The 17,267-nt window shown below is 35.1% G+C and overlaps 1 protein-coding gene across 1 annotated transcript; it reads left to right on the plus strand.

Annotated features, from left to right (window-relative positions):
- The first annotated feature begins 472 nt into the window (after positions 1 to 472).
- LOC126707732 (proline iminopeptidase) lies at positions 473 to 12,639 on the plus strand. Its single transcript, XM_050407598.1, has 11 exons — positions 473 to 691; positions 976 to 1,184; positions 1,963 to 2,061; positions 2,148 to 2,258; positions 2,400 to 2,462; positions 2,585 to 2,678; positions 3,311 to 3,408; positions 5,847 to 5,948; positions 8,306 to 8,419; positions 10,444 to 10,518; positions 12,009 to 12,639. Exons 1-11 carry the CDS (start codon positions 550 to 552, stop codon positions 12,108 to 12,110), a joined length of 1,209 nt encoding a protein of 402 aa, XP_050263555.1. The 5' UTR covers positions 473 to 549; the 3' UTR covers positions 12,111 to 12,639.
- Positions 12,640 to 17,267: the final 4,628 nt, after the last annotated feature.

The raw sequence follows: 17,267 nt of genomic DNA on the forward strand, positions 1-17,267 counted from the left end.
GCGAGTTGGTCTAAGTCAAACCACTCGGTTTCTATGGGTCTTTGGATACTCCATGCATGTTAGAAAATAAATAAAAATATTTTGATAATAATAATAATAATAATAATAATAATACAAATGACATGAAATGGAATTATTCATAGAATCAACATTATAGATATCTTCTCTGAAGAATGCTAAAGGTACAAATTTTTTTACAAAAAAATTTACAAACTGCTGATGTGATAAGTAATTATTAGTAAATGAAAAAAGTGATATTAATGATAAATTCAAATGAAAATTAATAAGAAGTTTATTACATTTTTTATTTTTTGTTACATTAACATTTTATAAAAATGTTATAAAATAGTTTGTGCTACTAGTATTACTAACCTTTGCCAAAAACATTAGAGATGTATTAGATAAGACAGTGAATAATATAATATACGAAGAGACAGTCACAGATAGATAGACACAAAAAAAAAACGAAAGTCTGCAATTGGGCACCGAGTCCATATTTTAAGCTACATTTGAGAATTGGTACCCTACTTTTGGCAGTAGCAATGAACAATGAATTCATTAGGGCTCTTTATTCCAACTAACACCACCATTGGCATTGCCATAAATACAACAAATACTCCCTCTTCACTCTCCCATCTTCAACTCCTCCACTTTCCCATTCCTCCATTTTCCAACAATTTCACCTCCTCAGGTCACTCTTTTTCTCTGAGTGTGTTCAATCTTTTTAAAAAAAATTTGGTTGTTTTCTAATTAAAAGAATTATCTTGGTTTAGTTTAATCTCAATTTCTTCTTTGATTACTGTTTTCTGTTCTTAATTAATCAATACCTGTCAGAAAAAGTATCTATCTTTATATACACACATAGGCACACATGTATGTGTATTTATGTATGTATGAGGCAGCATGGTTTTCAAATTTTGTTTTTTTCAAATGGGTTTGCTGGAAAAGGCTAGAATTCAATTTGGTTTTGTGCAGGAAGGAAGAAATTGGTGCTACGTGCGCAGAGTTTTGGATATAAGAGTGACTGTGATCATCAGCTAATTGATTTGATGGAGTCTGAGAAGGAGGTTGTGGAGTTGAACAGAAACCTCTATCCGGATATTGAGTCGTATAGTACTGGCTTTTTGAAGGTTTCTGACATTCACACAATCTATTGGGAGCAATCTGGAAACCCCAGTGGGCATGTGAGTGGCAATTGCCAATATGGGTCCTTTCTCTCTTTACTTGTCTGACTTCACAATTAGTTTATACATATTGGATAATTCAATGTTTATCGTTGCAAAGTTTTCATCCAAACCAGTCTGGTGGAATCTCCTTGGACTCATTATATGACAATTCAAATGATCATTCACCTGTACTTTTAGTTAGATGATCCATTTAAGCCTTTTAAACAAGTTGCATGACCATTAGATAGGTTATGAGACTAAAAGCATGTATGGACGGTCAGGTTTTGTCTAAACTGGTTTGGAGGAAAATTTTGTCCGTATTTTATCAGACATATGTACATTCCCAAATGGTTAATCAAATATATTATCGTTCTGATATATAGAGTTATGAGGCTTGCTGTGTGTTCAAATTGTCGTGATGAATATCGTGTGTTTCAATGGAAAATGCCTGTTGGCCAGCTGGTAGAGTGTATTGGTTGTACTATCACAATACTTGTGGCTGAAAATTTCAAGGAAAGGACTATCTTTGGCCTTTGAAGGGGACCATAATTGGGAATTTTGTTTCTCTTAACATGAGTTCAATCTATGGCACCGTTTAGAATAAATATTATTGCGAATGTTTGACCTTTATGGTTAGCACTTATTTAGCAAGGTTGTACAAGGAGTATTGTCTCAAAGAGCTTTGTTGTCTAGCTCATATCTCTCTACATTTCTGTGCTGATTTTTTTTTTTTTTACCTAACAAAAGAAATAAAGAAAAAGTATTGGTTAATCTTCTTTTGAACCTTATCTTGCAGCCAGTTGTCTTTCTTCATGGGGGCCCAGGAGGAGGAACCTCGCCAAGTAATCGAAAATTCTTTGATCCTGAGTTTTACCAGATCATTCTATTTGATCAGGTTATTTTGTGAATGTTTATTCTAAATTATTTGCTCCATTGCATTTGAAGTCATGTTTTAATCAAGAAATATATACTTTCTTTCAGAGAGGTTCAGGACAAAGTACACCTCATGCTTGCTTGGAAGAAAACACGACACAGCACCTCATTGATGATATTGAAAAGCTAAGAGAACACTTGGAAATTCCTGAATGGCAGGTCAATATTTCACATCTGGTTTTTAACCTAAAAGAAATTTTTTAATTTTTTGTGTTTTTAACTGTTTGGGACGAAGCTTGATTGTTGTTGCTGTAATTGGTAGTGGTTGTAACTATGGATAACGTTATTATTGTCATGCAGGTGTTTGGTGGGTCATGGGGAAGTACACTAGCTCTTGCATACAGCCAAGCACACCCTGACAAGGTGCGTAAGCTTATTTCATTGTACATTATTTCTTTTGTTGAAAATGGTAATATGCCATCTGTAATTAAGAAATTTCTTCCCTTTATATACACATTTTGACAATCTCTGTATTTCTTTATCAGGTCACTGGCATTGTCCTTAGAGGGATCTTTCTTGTACGAAAGAAAGAGATTGATTGGTTTTATGAGGGTGGTGCTGCTGCCATATACCCTGATGGTATGTTTTTTTTTTTTTTTTTTTTTATAATTCTTTGCTGGTCTACTAGATTTATTGCGATTGTGTGGTATAAGCAATATAAGTTTCCTGTCAGATGTTTTCTGGAAAGTATATGTGAGCTTTAGGATTCAATCTATCCTAAGTTTATGCATTTAAATTTTTTTTTTTTAACTTTTAAAAAACTTATCAAAAAAAGTATATGCATTTAAAATTAAGAATGTCATCAACACATCTGTGGAATTACTTTCATGCATTTGGAAAAATCCTTCACATTAGTTATGATAACTTTGCTTGTATTTGGTTATTCTTTTAAACATTACAAGAAATTGAAATTTGCAACACCTTCCAATTTAAGATATTACATAATATTGTATGAGGTTTGGCTAATGACTATGAGGCATACTAAATCATCCTGTTTTAAAAATGATAAACCATGAGGGAGTTTTTAATTTGCTTATGAACTATACCAGCTAGTTTTGTGAAAACCAAATTTGATTTGACTTTTTTTTAGGCAGGTATGGGAGGTTTTTGTTTTGTTAATGAATTGATTTGGTGTTTTTCTTTTTGCTAGTTAAACTATTGAGAAAATATTTAATTGGTTGAATGCTTCTGCATTTTGTCTCAATGTACAGCTTGGGAGCCATTTAGAGATCTCATTCCAGAAAATGAAAGGGAAAGCTTCCTTCATGCCTACAAAAAGAGATTAAACTCTGATGATGTGGAAACACAAGTAAGAGTTTCCTTTTACTTTATTGAAAATTTTATCTTTAAAGATTTATTAGCTGTGAGATCTGTGTCCTGTCTCTCAGACCACAAGAATCTATCAAAATTTGGTTTGCTGGGAATGGAAGTTTCAGAATTATCTAAAATTACAATAGAGGCAGGTCCTGCCCAATGAGTGAGGCATGTATTGAGGCTTGGTTGGACATGTGAAATTTAATATTTGCTATTGTTGTGTCTATTGAGACCTTGAGCTTCCTTTAATTATCTGTTTGGAGGCTTGTACCACATTGCTTGATGTGGTGTATTTGGCAAGAACCGAATGCTAGAAGTTTTGAGGGATGTGAACAGTCTATGCTTGAGCTCAAGTCTTTTTTCTTTCAAACTCTCCTACAATGGAGTTTGGTTCTGCCTTTTGTTTCTTGTTTTTCCCTACCTGTTTTACTTGATATTTGTAATTTTGGTTTCTTACTTTTGCCCCTTTAGTACATTTCCAGTGTACTTTGGTTGGCTATGATTTTTAATACAATTTTACGTTACCTATCAAAAACAATTATCTATTTAGAAAATTTATCTTTTACCTATATCTAAAAGTATGTAACTTTGAATGTTTCTGCAACATGGAAAATATTTTTAAACTCCTAGGCTATTTAGGATATGTTTGATTGAAAGGATGGAAAAATTGGGGGATGGAAAATATAGGGAGATTAGAAAAGTGGGAGGAAAAAAAAGATTTTTGTTTTTCCTTTGTGTTTTGTAAGAGCAATGGAAAAGCGGAGGGATAGACTATTATGCCCTTATTGTAGTTTGAAATACTGGGGTAATGGGGATACTTTTGTAATTTTATTTTTCATGGCCATTTTCTCCCCAATTTGGAAGGAACAAAATTGGCGGGCCTGGGAAAACCCCACCATCCCCATTTTCTTTCCTCTTCCTTTTCACCCCAATCAAATAATGGAAAAATCATAATTTCCTCTTTCTTTTTCTTCCCCCATTTTCCATCCCCTCACTTTTCAACCAAACCAAACATAGCATGAAGGTGATCCTATCTTGCAGTTATGAACTTATGATTGTGAACCTGTTACCCATGTGGCTTCAATGAGGAATTATAATTGATAATCTTTCCTAACTCAATAAGTTTGGTATATGTTGCAAAGAAGGATCAAACTCAGTGACAATTCATATTACATCCAATAATCTTTTATAATTTCACGATATAATATGCCCTTCCTCAAATATGATTGTAATGGGTTGAGCATGCTGTACATTCTCTATGTACTTCTGTCTTAAAATGAAGTTATTACTTATTTTCAATTAGTAATAATGTATTAAACAAGAAAATAATTAATTATAAAAAATGATTGGAATGTGATTCTGTTGTGGTATGTTGGCATAATTGTTGAATCCTAGACACTGAATCCTAGATGTAAAAGTAGTCTTAGCTACCTTGCCTTCAATGAACCAACATACTGTAAAGTTCCCATTAATTATATATTTTTATGTTGTTTTGGTTGAATGGACCTTAAAATAACATTGAATATAAAACATGTTTAGCCAATTTTTTATTTATTTTTTATTTATTTTAAAAATTACTAACTTGCAACAGAAACAATTCAATGAAGAGCTAATGAACTTCCTTGAAACTGAAGAAAGCACACCTAGAACTGTTTTCCTATAAAAATTGAGTTGCAGTTAAACTGTGGATAAGCCTAAATAGCCAAAGTAAAGATCTGTGTAGAATTCCTGAACACTTTTGATTCTGCTGTTGCATATAAATGAACTGGACTCAAGAGCAAATCTTTTAAATGAAAATTCTTTTAACCCAACTATGATGTGACATACAGACTACAGTGGATATGACATTTTGGCCTCACTAGATAAATGCTGAAAATTATGGCCAGAACTAAAAATTAAACTAATATTCATTTTTGCACAATTACTTGAAGATCTTATCTGTTTGATGGGGAAACGAACACAAGAAAAATTTGCAACTCATGTTAATGATGTTAAATAAGGTATGTCAGATTGTTACATATTTTCTTCAAAGGCCTCCCTCCTTCAAATATTTGAATTAAATATTTTGTGTGTGACACACGTGGGATAAACATCTCTAGCATATGTTCTGAAGCTAGAACCTTTATTTTTATATACATTGAAAGTCAACTAAAAGATCCTCTTCATAACAGGGTAGCACTCTCTATGTGCAGCATTCTTAGTGGGGTAGTCTTGAACTCTTCCTGGTTTAAGTTTCCATAGGCCTAAATGCTACAAAAGATTGTGTGTCTGTTTATTGTGGAGGAAATAGGTCTTCCCATGCACCTATTAAAAAAAAATTAAAAAAAAGGTCTTCCCATGCATTACATTTTTTTATTGAATGGTTGCTTTTCTGTCTTGTCTGTTATATTTGAAAAATCATATAGCTCTCTTAACCCTTTCCTATTCTCTTAGTATGCAGCTGCTAGAGCTTGGACCAAATGGGAAATGATGACAGCCCATCTACTTCCAAATGAAGAGAACATCAAGAGAGGTGATGATGATAAATTTTCATTGGTAAGTTGATTCAATGATAATTATTGTGTCTTTTATATTGTTCTTTGCAAACAGTAAAAGGGCAAATGCCAAGTTTGGTCCTTAAAGTTTGGCCCATTATTGAATTTGGTCCTAAAGTTACAAAGTAGCACATTTACAAGATAATCCATGTTTTTCCTTAAAGTTTGACCCATTTTCCAATTTGGTCTCTAGAGTTTCAAAATTTTGTAAAATGATTGCCTTCATTTGATTTTTTTGGGTATTTTCCTGACATTTTCGCTATGGAATAGAGAATTAACGAGTTAAAGTTTAATAAGTAGAAACTTTTTTTTTTTTTACAATTCCATGTGACAATAATGAGCTATCATGATGGCCATTTGATACTTTTAGACCACATTCACCTTTTTTTTATTATAATGTGCTTGTACACATGATTTATTAGTGTCCAGAAGGGCTTCTACACTTGGGAAAGTATCAGAAGCAACCAAGTATGTCATGAATAAATCATTTCTCAACCTCAGTGGCATGGGATGATAATTATTCCGATGTACTTAAAAGAATATTTTCGATGCTGGTATCAGATCATCCAATCCTCCTTTCAGGTTTGAGAATATGTGGCTCCAAGCCCCAGGATTTATTGATTAGGTGAGGGAGTGTTTGGAACAACTGTATTGTAGTAGGAACAACTAGTTTCAGTCTGTGAGAAGCTACTTATATTAGAGATTTTAGACCCATCTGATAGGGAGTTTGTATGAAATATTGGCAAAGGTACTAGCCAACATATTATGAAGGTATTGGTAATCTACATTATATTCACAAAATTCTTTTGTGGAAGGTAGATAATAGATTCAGATTTAATAGCAAAGGAAGTCCTAGATAGCAAAGTTCATAGTGGATCCAATGGATCATTTTTTTTCTTTTTTTGATAAGTAATAAGGATTTATTGATAACGAAAAGAGAGAGACACCCAAGTACACAGGAAGTATACAGGGGTGTACATATCAAATACAGAAATTACATAAATCAAGAAAATCCAAAAAAGAAGAAAAATGATGGTTTCTCCATACTGAGAACCAGTCCAATAAGGTTCTGAAAAAAAAGAAGCTTGAGATCAGGCATAGAACGCTCATTGTCTTCAAAAAAGAAGCTTGAGATTAGGCATGGATCATTTGTAAACTGGACATAGAGAATGCTTATGATCATGTCAGTTGGGATAGTCTCCTTTATTTACAACAGCAATATGAGTTTGGAGAGAAATTTAGGACTTGGATCAAAATGTGTATTTCTTCATTCATATTTTCAGTTCTCATTAATGGCAGCCCTGGAATTTTTTTTTTTTTTTTTTTTGGTTGAGAATTCAAGAGGGGTACATCAGGGGACCCCCCAACCTCTCTTTTCTTCATCCTAATTATGGAATTGCTTAGTAAGATGATTGATTGGTCAGTAGAGGAAGGTTTTCTGATGGGGTTTATAGTCAAGGGGAGTAATGGAGAAGCCTTGACTCTATGTCCTTTGTTTTTTGCACTTATCAAAACAAAACCAAAAAAAAAAATTGCCTTTGTTTTTGCAGATGATGTGATTCTCTTTGTGGGGTAGCAATGGAGCAAATAAGAATGCTGAGAGAAAATAAGAAATGGATAATATTTTTTTTTTTTTAAATAGTTTAAAGGAATGCAAAGTATTCATTTTAGTAGACATGGCTCTTAGCTGGAAATTAAATTCATAAAACAGTTTCGGGTATTGAAAAAGTTAAGAAAAAGCTTGATGATGCTCAAGTCTTGCTGCAAATCTATGGAATAGCTTTGTGAGGAAAGTTTCATACTTAAGCTTGTTGAAAGTATGGCATTTTCTTCTGCTTTATATAGTTTCTTTTCTTATCAACAATGCATCCAGTTCTTTTTGTTCCTTTTTTTTTACCTCATTTTTCCTGTTCTCACTTCCTTCTTCTTTTTTATTTCTCTATCATTTATTAAAGACCATATAAGTACCCTCTAAAGTAAAAGTAAAGGATTTACAGTGGGAGATAGATACTTGATAGTAATTTAAAACTTCTCTTACTTGTGTCTCCTTTTAATCTGCTGTCGTTTAGAACAGGCACAAGAAGAAAATTGAAATTTCAAACCACCAAAGACTCTGTATATTTACTACAAGAAACCTAAAATTTTATTGGGTTTTCCACATATGGGTTATAAGTGGCATGGGTGCAAGATGAACAGTATGCAACTAAGTCTTGTAAATAATTGCCTGTAGTACTGAGGATCAGACAGATCCACGCCATTTGCATCTTATTTCATATCTTCTGAGCTGTGGATATTTGAATAATTGAAATTATGCTTTTGTTAACGAAAAGTTTTTTTTTTTTTTTTGAAATTTTCCAGGCATTTGCAAGAATCGAAAATCATTATTTCGTGAACCGGGGTTTCTTTCCTTCAGATTCATTCCTGTTAGATAATGTTGATAAGATAAGGCATATTAACACTACTATTGTACAGGTAAATGTTTTGATTATCACCCATACATTGTGATCATGCTATTTAGTAACTATTGAAGCAAGAGTAATCTACTTGGAAGGATGATACATGCGTAATGTTTATTGATGTGATATTACATGTGTCATGTGCTGGAGAATTGTTTGATTACCACCTCCTTATTTTTCATTTTCTTTTCATCTAAGCAATTTTAGTAGCGTATTTCTTGTGAAGCTTCTAGGGTGAATCTCTGAAAAGCCCTAATGTTTAGAAAATTGATTTAATTAACATATGACTTTTACTTATATATAAGGTTGCCTACCAACCACTTCTCCCAAACCTTGCAAAGGCGCAAGTGTTGTGCACTGACTATGACCTCTTTTATTATTTTCACTTATATCTTACGTCACACTTTTAAGATAGTTGAATCTCCCTTCTCATAATTGTTTTCATTAGTATGATATAAGTAGTCATTAAGCAAATCTATTAATTTTGTATTACATATATATTTTTATAAGTATGTTGGTTAATTCTTATCATAATGTGTGTAATAATATATTTTTTTCCTAAGGTTTTATCATTTATTTCATGATTTTTTTTTCCCTGTACATGGATTTTGTTTATCACTCCATAGTAATTTATACAAGGTTGTATTTCATATCTCAACCTTACAAGGGCGCATGTATGTCATGATCTAGATAAGTGCTTATTTTATACATGTGCCCATCTAGATAAGTGCTTATTGGATGGTAATTGGAAGAACGTTCATATGTATTTGTTTAAGAATTTCTGAAAATTGGGTTGATCTAAGTACATCAGTCTATTAACTTCTATAAACAGATGGATTTTATAATAATGTCCATGAACTGGGGGCAATGCACCCCTCTTGGACATCAAGGACAAAAGGTTATAACAAGGATATCAACTTAACAAAGCTCTAAACCCAACTAATTGGGTCAGCTAAAAAGATCTGTATGTTGCGACACCATATACTCTATGATTTTGTCAAGTGGTATTTTCTCTATGCGGCAAGTAGATATACTCTTGGCCAAGTGGCTATCCTTAATTAAAAATTTGGGTAAATTATATAATCCCCTATAGTTTGGGGTTATTTCAAATTAAACTGTAAATTAAAAAAATTTAAAAAAAAATAATAATAAATAAAAATTAAAAAAAAAAAAGAAAAAAAAAAAGAAGAAGAAGAAGAAGAACTTAAAACCATTACTTTTCTTAAATCATTTCAATTCACGCTTTTCCTAAGTCTATATTAACTACAAGCAATAGAAACTCACATAAAATGTAGCTAAAATCTATCCAAACACAAAAATCCTTCCATGTGAAATTATAAGACCTCTAGTATACTATATGAGAATTTTGAAATTATATAATAATAATAAGTTATTTACTTATTGTTATCAAAACATTCACAGTAAAGAACAATAAGTTATTTAGCTACACATGTGCGCACGCATGCATGCATGTGCATTTGCAGGCACACACAAACCTACCCCCACACACTCACACCCCTGTAGATGTAGCCTCTTATTATCTGATAGTACGATTTAAACCTAAGACCTACTCACCTACCACAACCACAACTACTCTTTGCCACCACAGCCACCTAATCAATATACTCTTCTTGTTTCTTCTTTTTCAAGCAATAGTGGACTATATTTTTGAGGGAACCTTCCTACACTCCCTAAAATATCCCTTCCACTGGTTCATCTGAGATGACCTCCCTCTTTTAAAAAAAAGTGTCACCTGGCTATAGTGCCAGTGGTACTTCAACCTGCTGATATGCTGCCTGTTGGCCCTGTTCTCATAATATAAGCTTTTAACATCCTCTGTTATTAAGTGCTTGCAATTTGATCGAAATTTCCAGAGTTTGGTTGTAAAGAGTACTCTGAGAATTGTTGATATTGCATTGTAGCAATATCTGTATCTCATGTGCTATCATATAAGTTGCATAAGGTATGCCTTCTGAGGATTCAGTAGAATTCAAAGTTTGATGCCAAATGAAAGGAACTTTTCACTCTTTAATTTTGCAGGGAAGATATGATGTTTGCTGTCCAATGATGTCAGCATGGGATCTCCATAAAGTATGGCCAGAGGCAGATTTTAAGGTAAGAAAACTACTCAAGACCATTTATCTTGCTTGATACCAGTTTCTTTATCCTCTATTGCAAAGAGCACTGGTCTTTGATGTTTGGACAATCTGGTCAGGTTCTACTTGTTTTCTACAATTTGAAGAGATAAGGTAGACTTTTTGTCAATCTGAATAAGTAGTTGCTGTAGGCGGACTGCCCTAGCAAGTTTTTAAAATGTCAGTATATGATAGAGAAACATGTCTTGCATATGTTGCATAATGGCGCCCTGTAATTTGCCTGTAGATAATCTTGTGGTGGCATTATGCAGTTTCAGACAGTGCAGTTACAGAATAGAAATGCAACATAGAAAAAGTGCAAACCAAATGCCCTTAGTATGTTACTTAAAAAGTTTCTTTTGTCATCTGGTCGCATCTTAAATTTCTTTTCCTCATTGATTGTAGTAAAGCCATCATGTTGTATTTGTCTGTTAAGGAGCAATTCTTAAAAGCAATTGGTGGACTTGTTTAACATTTTGACTAACCCTTGTGGTTAAAAACAGCAAAGGATTCTAATAAGTTTGGATCTAGCACAGGCTTGGTACTTTTCAATCCACTTGTTAAGCATATAGAGATTTTCCTTTCCCAAAATAGATAGGGTGCTCTCTTTTTGGGCCATCCCAAATTTTTTGGAGTTTCCAAAAAGGAAAGCATCCATCCATTTAACTTCCCCTATTACCTTTAAATTTGAGATCACATTTTCTCAAACTTTAACCCGCCCTCTTAGCCTGCTTAAGGGCATTTTAGGAAGATTCTGTTGTTTACTTTGTTTCATTAAAATGCATTTTGTAAATGCCCGTCTATTTTCAGATGAGGGAGTAGACTTTGGCGGTGTATGATGTTATCTGATTATGTTATAATCTTGTGTGTGATAAAACCAGAAAAGTTTCTCTCGAAGTATATGTGGCCGTTGAGATCATCGATTTCTTTAAGACCTAATTGTTATGAGGGTGCAGAATATTAAGATAACTTATCAAATGATGCGATAATTCTATGCCATTGCTACAGAAGTAGTGCACATATTAAGGTGTGGATAAGCAGTTCATAGTCAACATATCTTCAAGGAACCAACCGTCAACTTAAAATTATGGGAAAATTTTCCTTCATTCCAAGTGTTATTATGTGTATAAACTGGAATGAGGTTGCAGAAAGAGGCATCATGGCCTTGAACTAAGGCCGTGGTTCTACATAAGTTAAGTATGCTTGATGGAAAATCCAAATTTTCATTTATCTTTTTTCCTTTCTATTTAGTATTGTTTTCCTCTCATATCCAAGTACGAAAAGTAGGGCAAACTGTTTAGAATTCTTCATTTGCAGATACCCTGATTAACTCAGGGAATGGAGCTGTTGTTATTAGTTAACGTCTAATTACTTGCTTTCAATGTTTCATATATGCCCTTGGAGTTCTGATTCCCTCTCCCCCCCCCAAACATAAATAAGCAACATAATAATTTGCATCACTGTCAACAGGTTGTCCCAGATGCTGGACATTCTGCTAATGAACCAGGAATAGCTGCGGAACTTGTGGCTGCAAATGAGAGGCTGAAAAACATCATCAAGAATGGACTTTGAAAGGACTTGCACATGAGAAACAAGCTTCTTGTTTGATGTTCCTAGATGATGACATCTAGGAGAAATAAGGTTTCAAATAATTAAAGCCAGTTAAGAGGAATATAATGTATGTTGGGTTTAATGTGTTTTGAGTTTGTATTTAAGATTGTTTATTGCTCTGCATTGACACTGCCCCTTTCGCTGGAATGAAGACCTTGCTAGTCAACAGAGCAATGGTTTGTCCATCCCACCTGCCTTATTTCTTGAAACTCGTAATTTGTGGTTCCATACACTGCAGGAATGTGCAGGGGCTATAATTTTATTCAAAATTATTGCTCGGCAGCAACCAAGGTGAGCACAAGAAATGGTCATTTGACTGATGGACTTGAGGTGATCTCTTGAAGATGATAATGCATTAATCTTTAGCCTTTGGTAGAATTGTGTATTGCAAAATGGGGCTTAAGGTGGTGTGTTTGGAGTCTTTGGACTGTACCAAAGTTTCAGTTATGGAAATTATTTATCTTGGAATAAAGTTTTATGTTCATATGAATTTATTGTTCGGTTAGAAATTTGGTAGTAATCATGTGAGCTGGACTGTGAACTGAATGGTATTACTGTTTTTGTTTCACCAAAACCACTTAAATGGTTGGCATGCCCTTTGCTGAAAGAAGCACTATGGCCAGCGAAGCAGTACACCTCTTTGCCCAATCGAAACCTAAGGAGCTGAGGACTTTTCTCTCCACTTGCGATGGTTTTGCTGCCATTAGTCCTTCTAAAGAGGATAAACTATATATAAAGGCTCACTGGTCTCACGCTTTGAACGTGAAAGTTTTGGCCCCTGTGGAACCTAGTGTGACAAAGCTGATGATCTTATTAGAAAATTACCTTTTGATGCGGCAATGACTATTAATATCATTGGCTTTGTAGGGGGTTGTGGCCACTTTGGCATTCCGACTGGGTAGTTGTGGAAGTTCTTTCCTTGATGAAGCAGGAAATTCATGCCTTGGTTGAGGTAAAAGACTACTGACTCTTGGCTCCGAAGTTATAGACTTATAATTATGCTAGTCCTAGATTTTTTAAAAGATGTCTGTTGTGGAAGAACCGTGGTGACAGGTCCTCATAACCTCTCTTGGGCTATTGTTGGAGATTCTAACAATGTCCTGGAGAAGATAAATATGGTGGTCGTAATATCTGTACTAGAAGTGTCTGTACATATCAGATTGCAACAAAAAATTACCTACTCAAAATATGAAGGCTGCCGGATCTAACAAGAAAAAATTGGTGCTTATCAAGAATCTCTATCAAATGATAGACCATGCGTCTTTTGGACAAAAAATTACATGGTCAAAAATGAAGAGGTGTTTTCCTTAAGCAAGACTTCCTCTTTTATCACTGTCCACTTCTTTTGAACCTTTTCCCAATGCTGGTCAAGCGAGGAGAGGTGATTTCCTTAAGCAAGAATTACTCTTATCACTGTCCACTTCTTTTGAACCTTTTTCCCACTGCTGGTTTGATCAGGCCATAAATCCACTGGGAAGGTACTTGGGCTTTCCCATCAAACATATAGGGGGAGAGAGAAATGATTCAATTTTGAATTTTTGATATAGAAAGCAAGCTAAGTTGGCAGGTTGGAAGTCTCATTGTCCTCATCAACTCTACCTCTTCAACTGTGATTAAAAAACTAATATGAGTACGACATTTCTAATAAAGTTTGCGGGACCTTGGCCAGTGTATGTGTTTGAATTTGGATTATGAAGGCATTGTGCTGCTATGTGATGAGTCTCACATAAGGCTTATAGTAGGTTGATATGAGCTATATAATTTATTACAAACAGTTTCAAATATGGTAAGTACTTTGCATCAAACTTTTACTCGGGTGATATGAGACGGTCCTATGAGACATCTTTTTCACAAGTAGGACTTATATATGTTGTGAAAGGGATCTCTTATAAAATCGTCTCATAAGATAATTTTCTTGACATGGGGATCCATTGCTAAAAAACCTAACTATATCCCCATTCAGTTTAGATGCTACTCTTGGGAAAATGGTGTCCCGTTCAATTTGAGGAGAAGATATTTCTAATGGGGAATAATAGCTGTAAAGAATAATCGATGGGACAACATATTGTTCATGTAAAACAACCCAACATATTTAATCAGGAAAATTAGGTGGCTACAAAGGAACGTCTTTAAAGAACAACGTTGATCTTCTATATTAGTTTATCTACTGTGATCTAATAGGTTTCATTTTTAAAAAAGCAAAACAGTAACAATGACATGAGTCATAATCTCTCTTCTTCTTTTTTCTTTTATTTTTGGGACATGAGTCCTAATCTGATTCTTAACTTTGGTTACAAACACCACAGCGTCCTTAGATTCTTTACAATATTCCTACTAGGGGCACACCAGAAATGCACATATATGTTGTTTTTTTTTTTTTTTTTTTAAGAGGTTTGATATTTAGTTAATTGTTAATATAAACCTTAAACTCTCACTTAAGTTGCAATGTCCTCTTGTTATTATTATTTTTTTTTTTTGGTTGGCACATTTATATAATGCATTACTCCTATGCTCTTAACCCCACCTTCTATAATAATGTTATTGATTTGGCTCGTATGCACAATCTTGCTATTTTGATCCTAACTAAGACTAAAGCTAGTGGTGATAGGGCGAAAAGGATTGCTGACAGGTTGCCTTTTGATGGGGCAATTTTTGCTAATGCTATTGGTTTATCTGGTGGTTTGTGGTTGCTTTGGGATAGTTCTCGGGTGAGTGTAACAGAGCTTGCCACGACAGAACAAGAAATTCATGTGTTGGTCACTCCAATTTATTCCAATACTCCATGATTGCTATCTGTAGTTTACGCCAATCCAAGATTTGTAGAGAGGTGCCTTCTTTGGGATAATTTGAAGACTGTGTCTGAACTTCACTCCTTTCCCTGGGTGATGGCAAGGGACTTCAATGAGGTTCTGATGGGGGAAGATAAATATAGGGGGAGAGCGGTGAACATTTGTAGAGCTTTACGATTTCAAGACTATCTTGACTCCTGTAGGATGATTGACATAGGTTTTTCTGGGACCCGTTTCACATGGTCGAATCAGCATCCTTTGTCTCATCTCATCCAAGAAAGAATTGATAGGGTTTTTGTCAACGCGGAGTGGAATGGTTTATTTCCTAAATCTTCTGTTCAACACCTTGAAAGGGCGCACTCTGACCACTGCCAGGTGTTGTGTTTGAATAGGAGTCAAGATATCAATTTTCCGCGTCCCTTTCGTTTCCAGCCAATGTGGCTGACCCACCCGGACTTCCCGGGGATGTGAAAGAGGCCTGGGCCAGCCCAACTAGGCTCTCTGTAGCAGTTTCAACTTTTGTGGATAAAGCAAGGATATGGAATAAAAATGTTTTCAATAATTTATTTCATCGAAAGAAAAGAGTTCTTGCCAGACTTGGGGGTATCCAAACAACCATGTTGATCAATCCTAATAATTTTCTAGTGGATTTGGAGAGAGATTTGAGAACTAAATACCATGAAATTGCCAAGTTGGAGGAGTTTTGGGCCATGAAATCCCATATAACCTGGGTGGTGGAAGGGGATAGGAATACTAGTTTTTATCACACCTCGGCATTGGTTCGTAGAAGGAGAAACCGTATTTCATGCTTGAAAGATAGTGTTGGTAATTGGATTCAAGGGGAAGGAGAAATAGCTATTATATTAGAAAAGGGTACTCAGACCTTTTTTCTTCTAGTCACAACTATGCTTTCAAGGATGCTTGGAATCCTCCCTTTTGGAACAATAGTCTTAATGAGGTTGAGACAGAAAACCTTATCTAGCCAATATCCAACTATGATATTATTGTTGGTTTGTGATCTCTTAAGGCGTTTAAAGCTCCCGATCCCGATGGCCTTCATGCGGGGTTTTTTCATCGCTTTTGGTTGTTGGTGGGTGATACTGTGCGAGAGGAAGTAAAGGGTATTTTTGCCTCGGGGAGGATTCCGGATTACCTCAATCAGACTATCATCACTCTTATTCCTAAATGTCAAAATGTCAAAACCTTCAACCATTACCGTCCTATCAGTTTATGTAACACGGTTTATAAGATAGTCACTAAGATCATTGTGGCTAGACTAAGGCCCTTGCTTCCTGGACTTGTTTCTCTGCTTTAAATAGCTTTTGTGCCGGGTAGAAAAGGGGTTGACAATGCCATTATCGTGCAGGAGATTATTCACTCAATGTCTAGGAAGAGGGGTAGAGGTGGTAGCATGGCAATCAAAATTGACTTGGAAAAAGCCTATGACCGGCTTGAATAGAGCTTTATCAGAGACACCCTCACCCTTTTCAAGATCCCCAACCATCTGATCACCTTAATTATGAGTTGTGTCTCCTCTTTGTCCATTTCCATTTTGTTCAATGGAGGTGCCTTAGAGCCTTTCCATTCATCAAGGGGTATTAGACAAGGTGACCCCCTCTCTCCATATCTTTTCATATTGTGTATGGAAGTTTTGGGAGCTTTCATTGCTAATAAGTGTAATTCCAAGCATTGGAATCCCATCAAGGCTTCTCGGAGCAGTTCGGCCTTCTCTCATTTATTCTTCACGGATGATTTATTTCTCTTCGCAAGGGCTAACCAGAAGAATTGTGTGGCGATTAGGGAGGTGTTGGATTCTTTTTGTAGTATTTCAAGCCAAAAGGTGAGTCATGAGAAATTCTGAGTTTTCTTCTCCCCCAATGTGCCTTCTGAAGTTAGGGCTGATTTGGGTGACATCTTGGGCTTCCGCTCTACTCCTTCGTTAGGGAAATATCTGGGGTTCCCTATTAAACACTCAGCTATTTCCCAAGACTTCGGGTTTATTATTGAGAGGGTGCAAAGCAGACTAGCCAAGTGGAAAGCTAATTTGCTTTCCTTTGCGGGTAGGCTTGTTTTAACTCAAGCCGTGACCACCACAATCCCTAACTATGCCATGCAATGCATTGCTCTTCCCGCAAAGATTCTGAATAGCATTGATAGACTTAGTCACAATTTTCTCTGGGGTTCGTCAAAGAGCAAGAAGAGGCTTCATTTGGTGAGTTGGAAGAAAATTGCAAAGCCTAACCAAGCAGCCAAAGCTAAAAATGTTGCCAATCTAGACAAGTTAAATTGGAGACTTCATACGGAGCCTTCCTCTCTTTGGGCTAGAGTC

Source organism: Quercus robur, chromosome 11 (genome assembly GCF_932294415.1).
Source record: "Quercus robur chromosome 11, dhQueRobu3.1, whole genome shotgun sequence".
NCBI lineage: Eukaryota > Viridiplantae > Streptophyta > Magnoliopsida > Fagales > Fagaceae > Quercus > Quercus robur.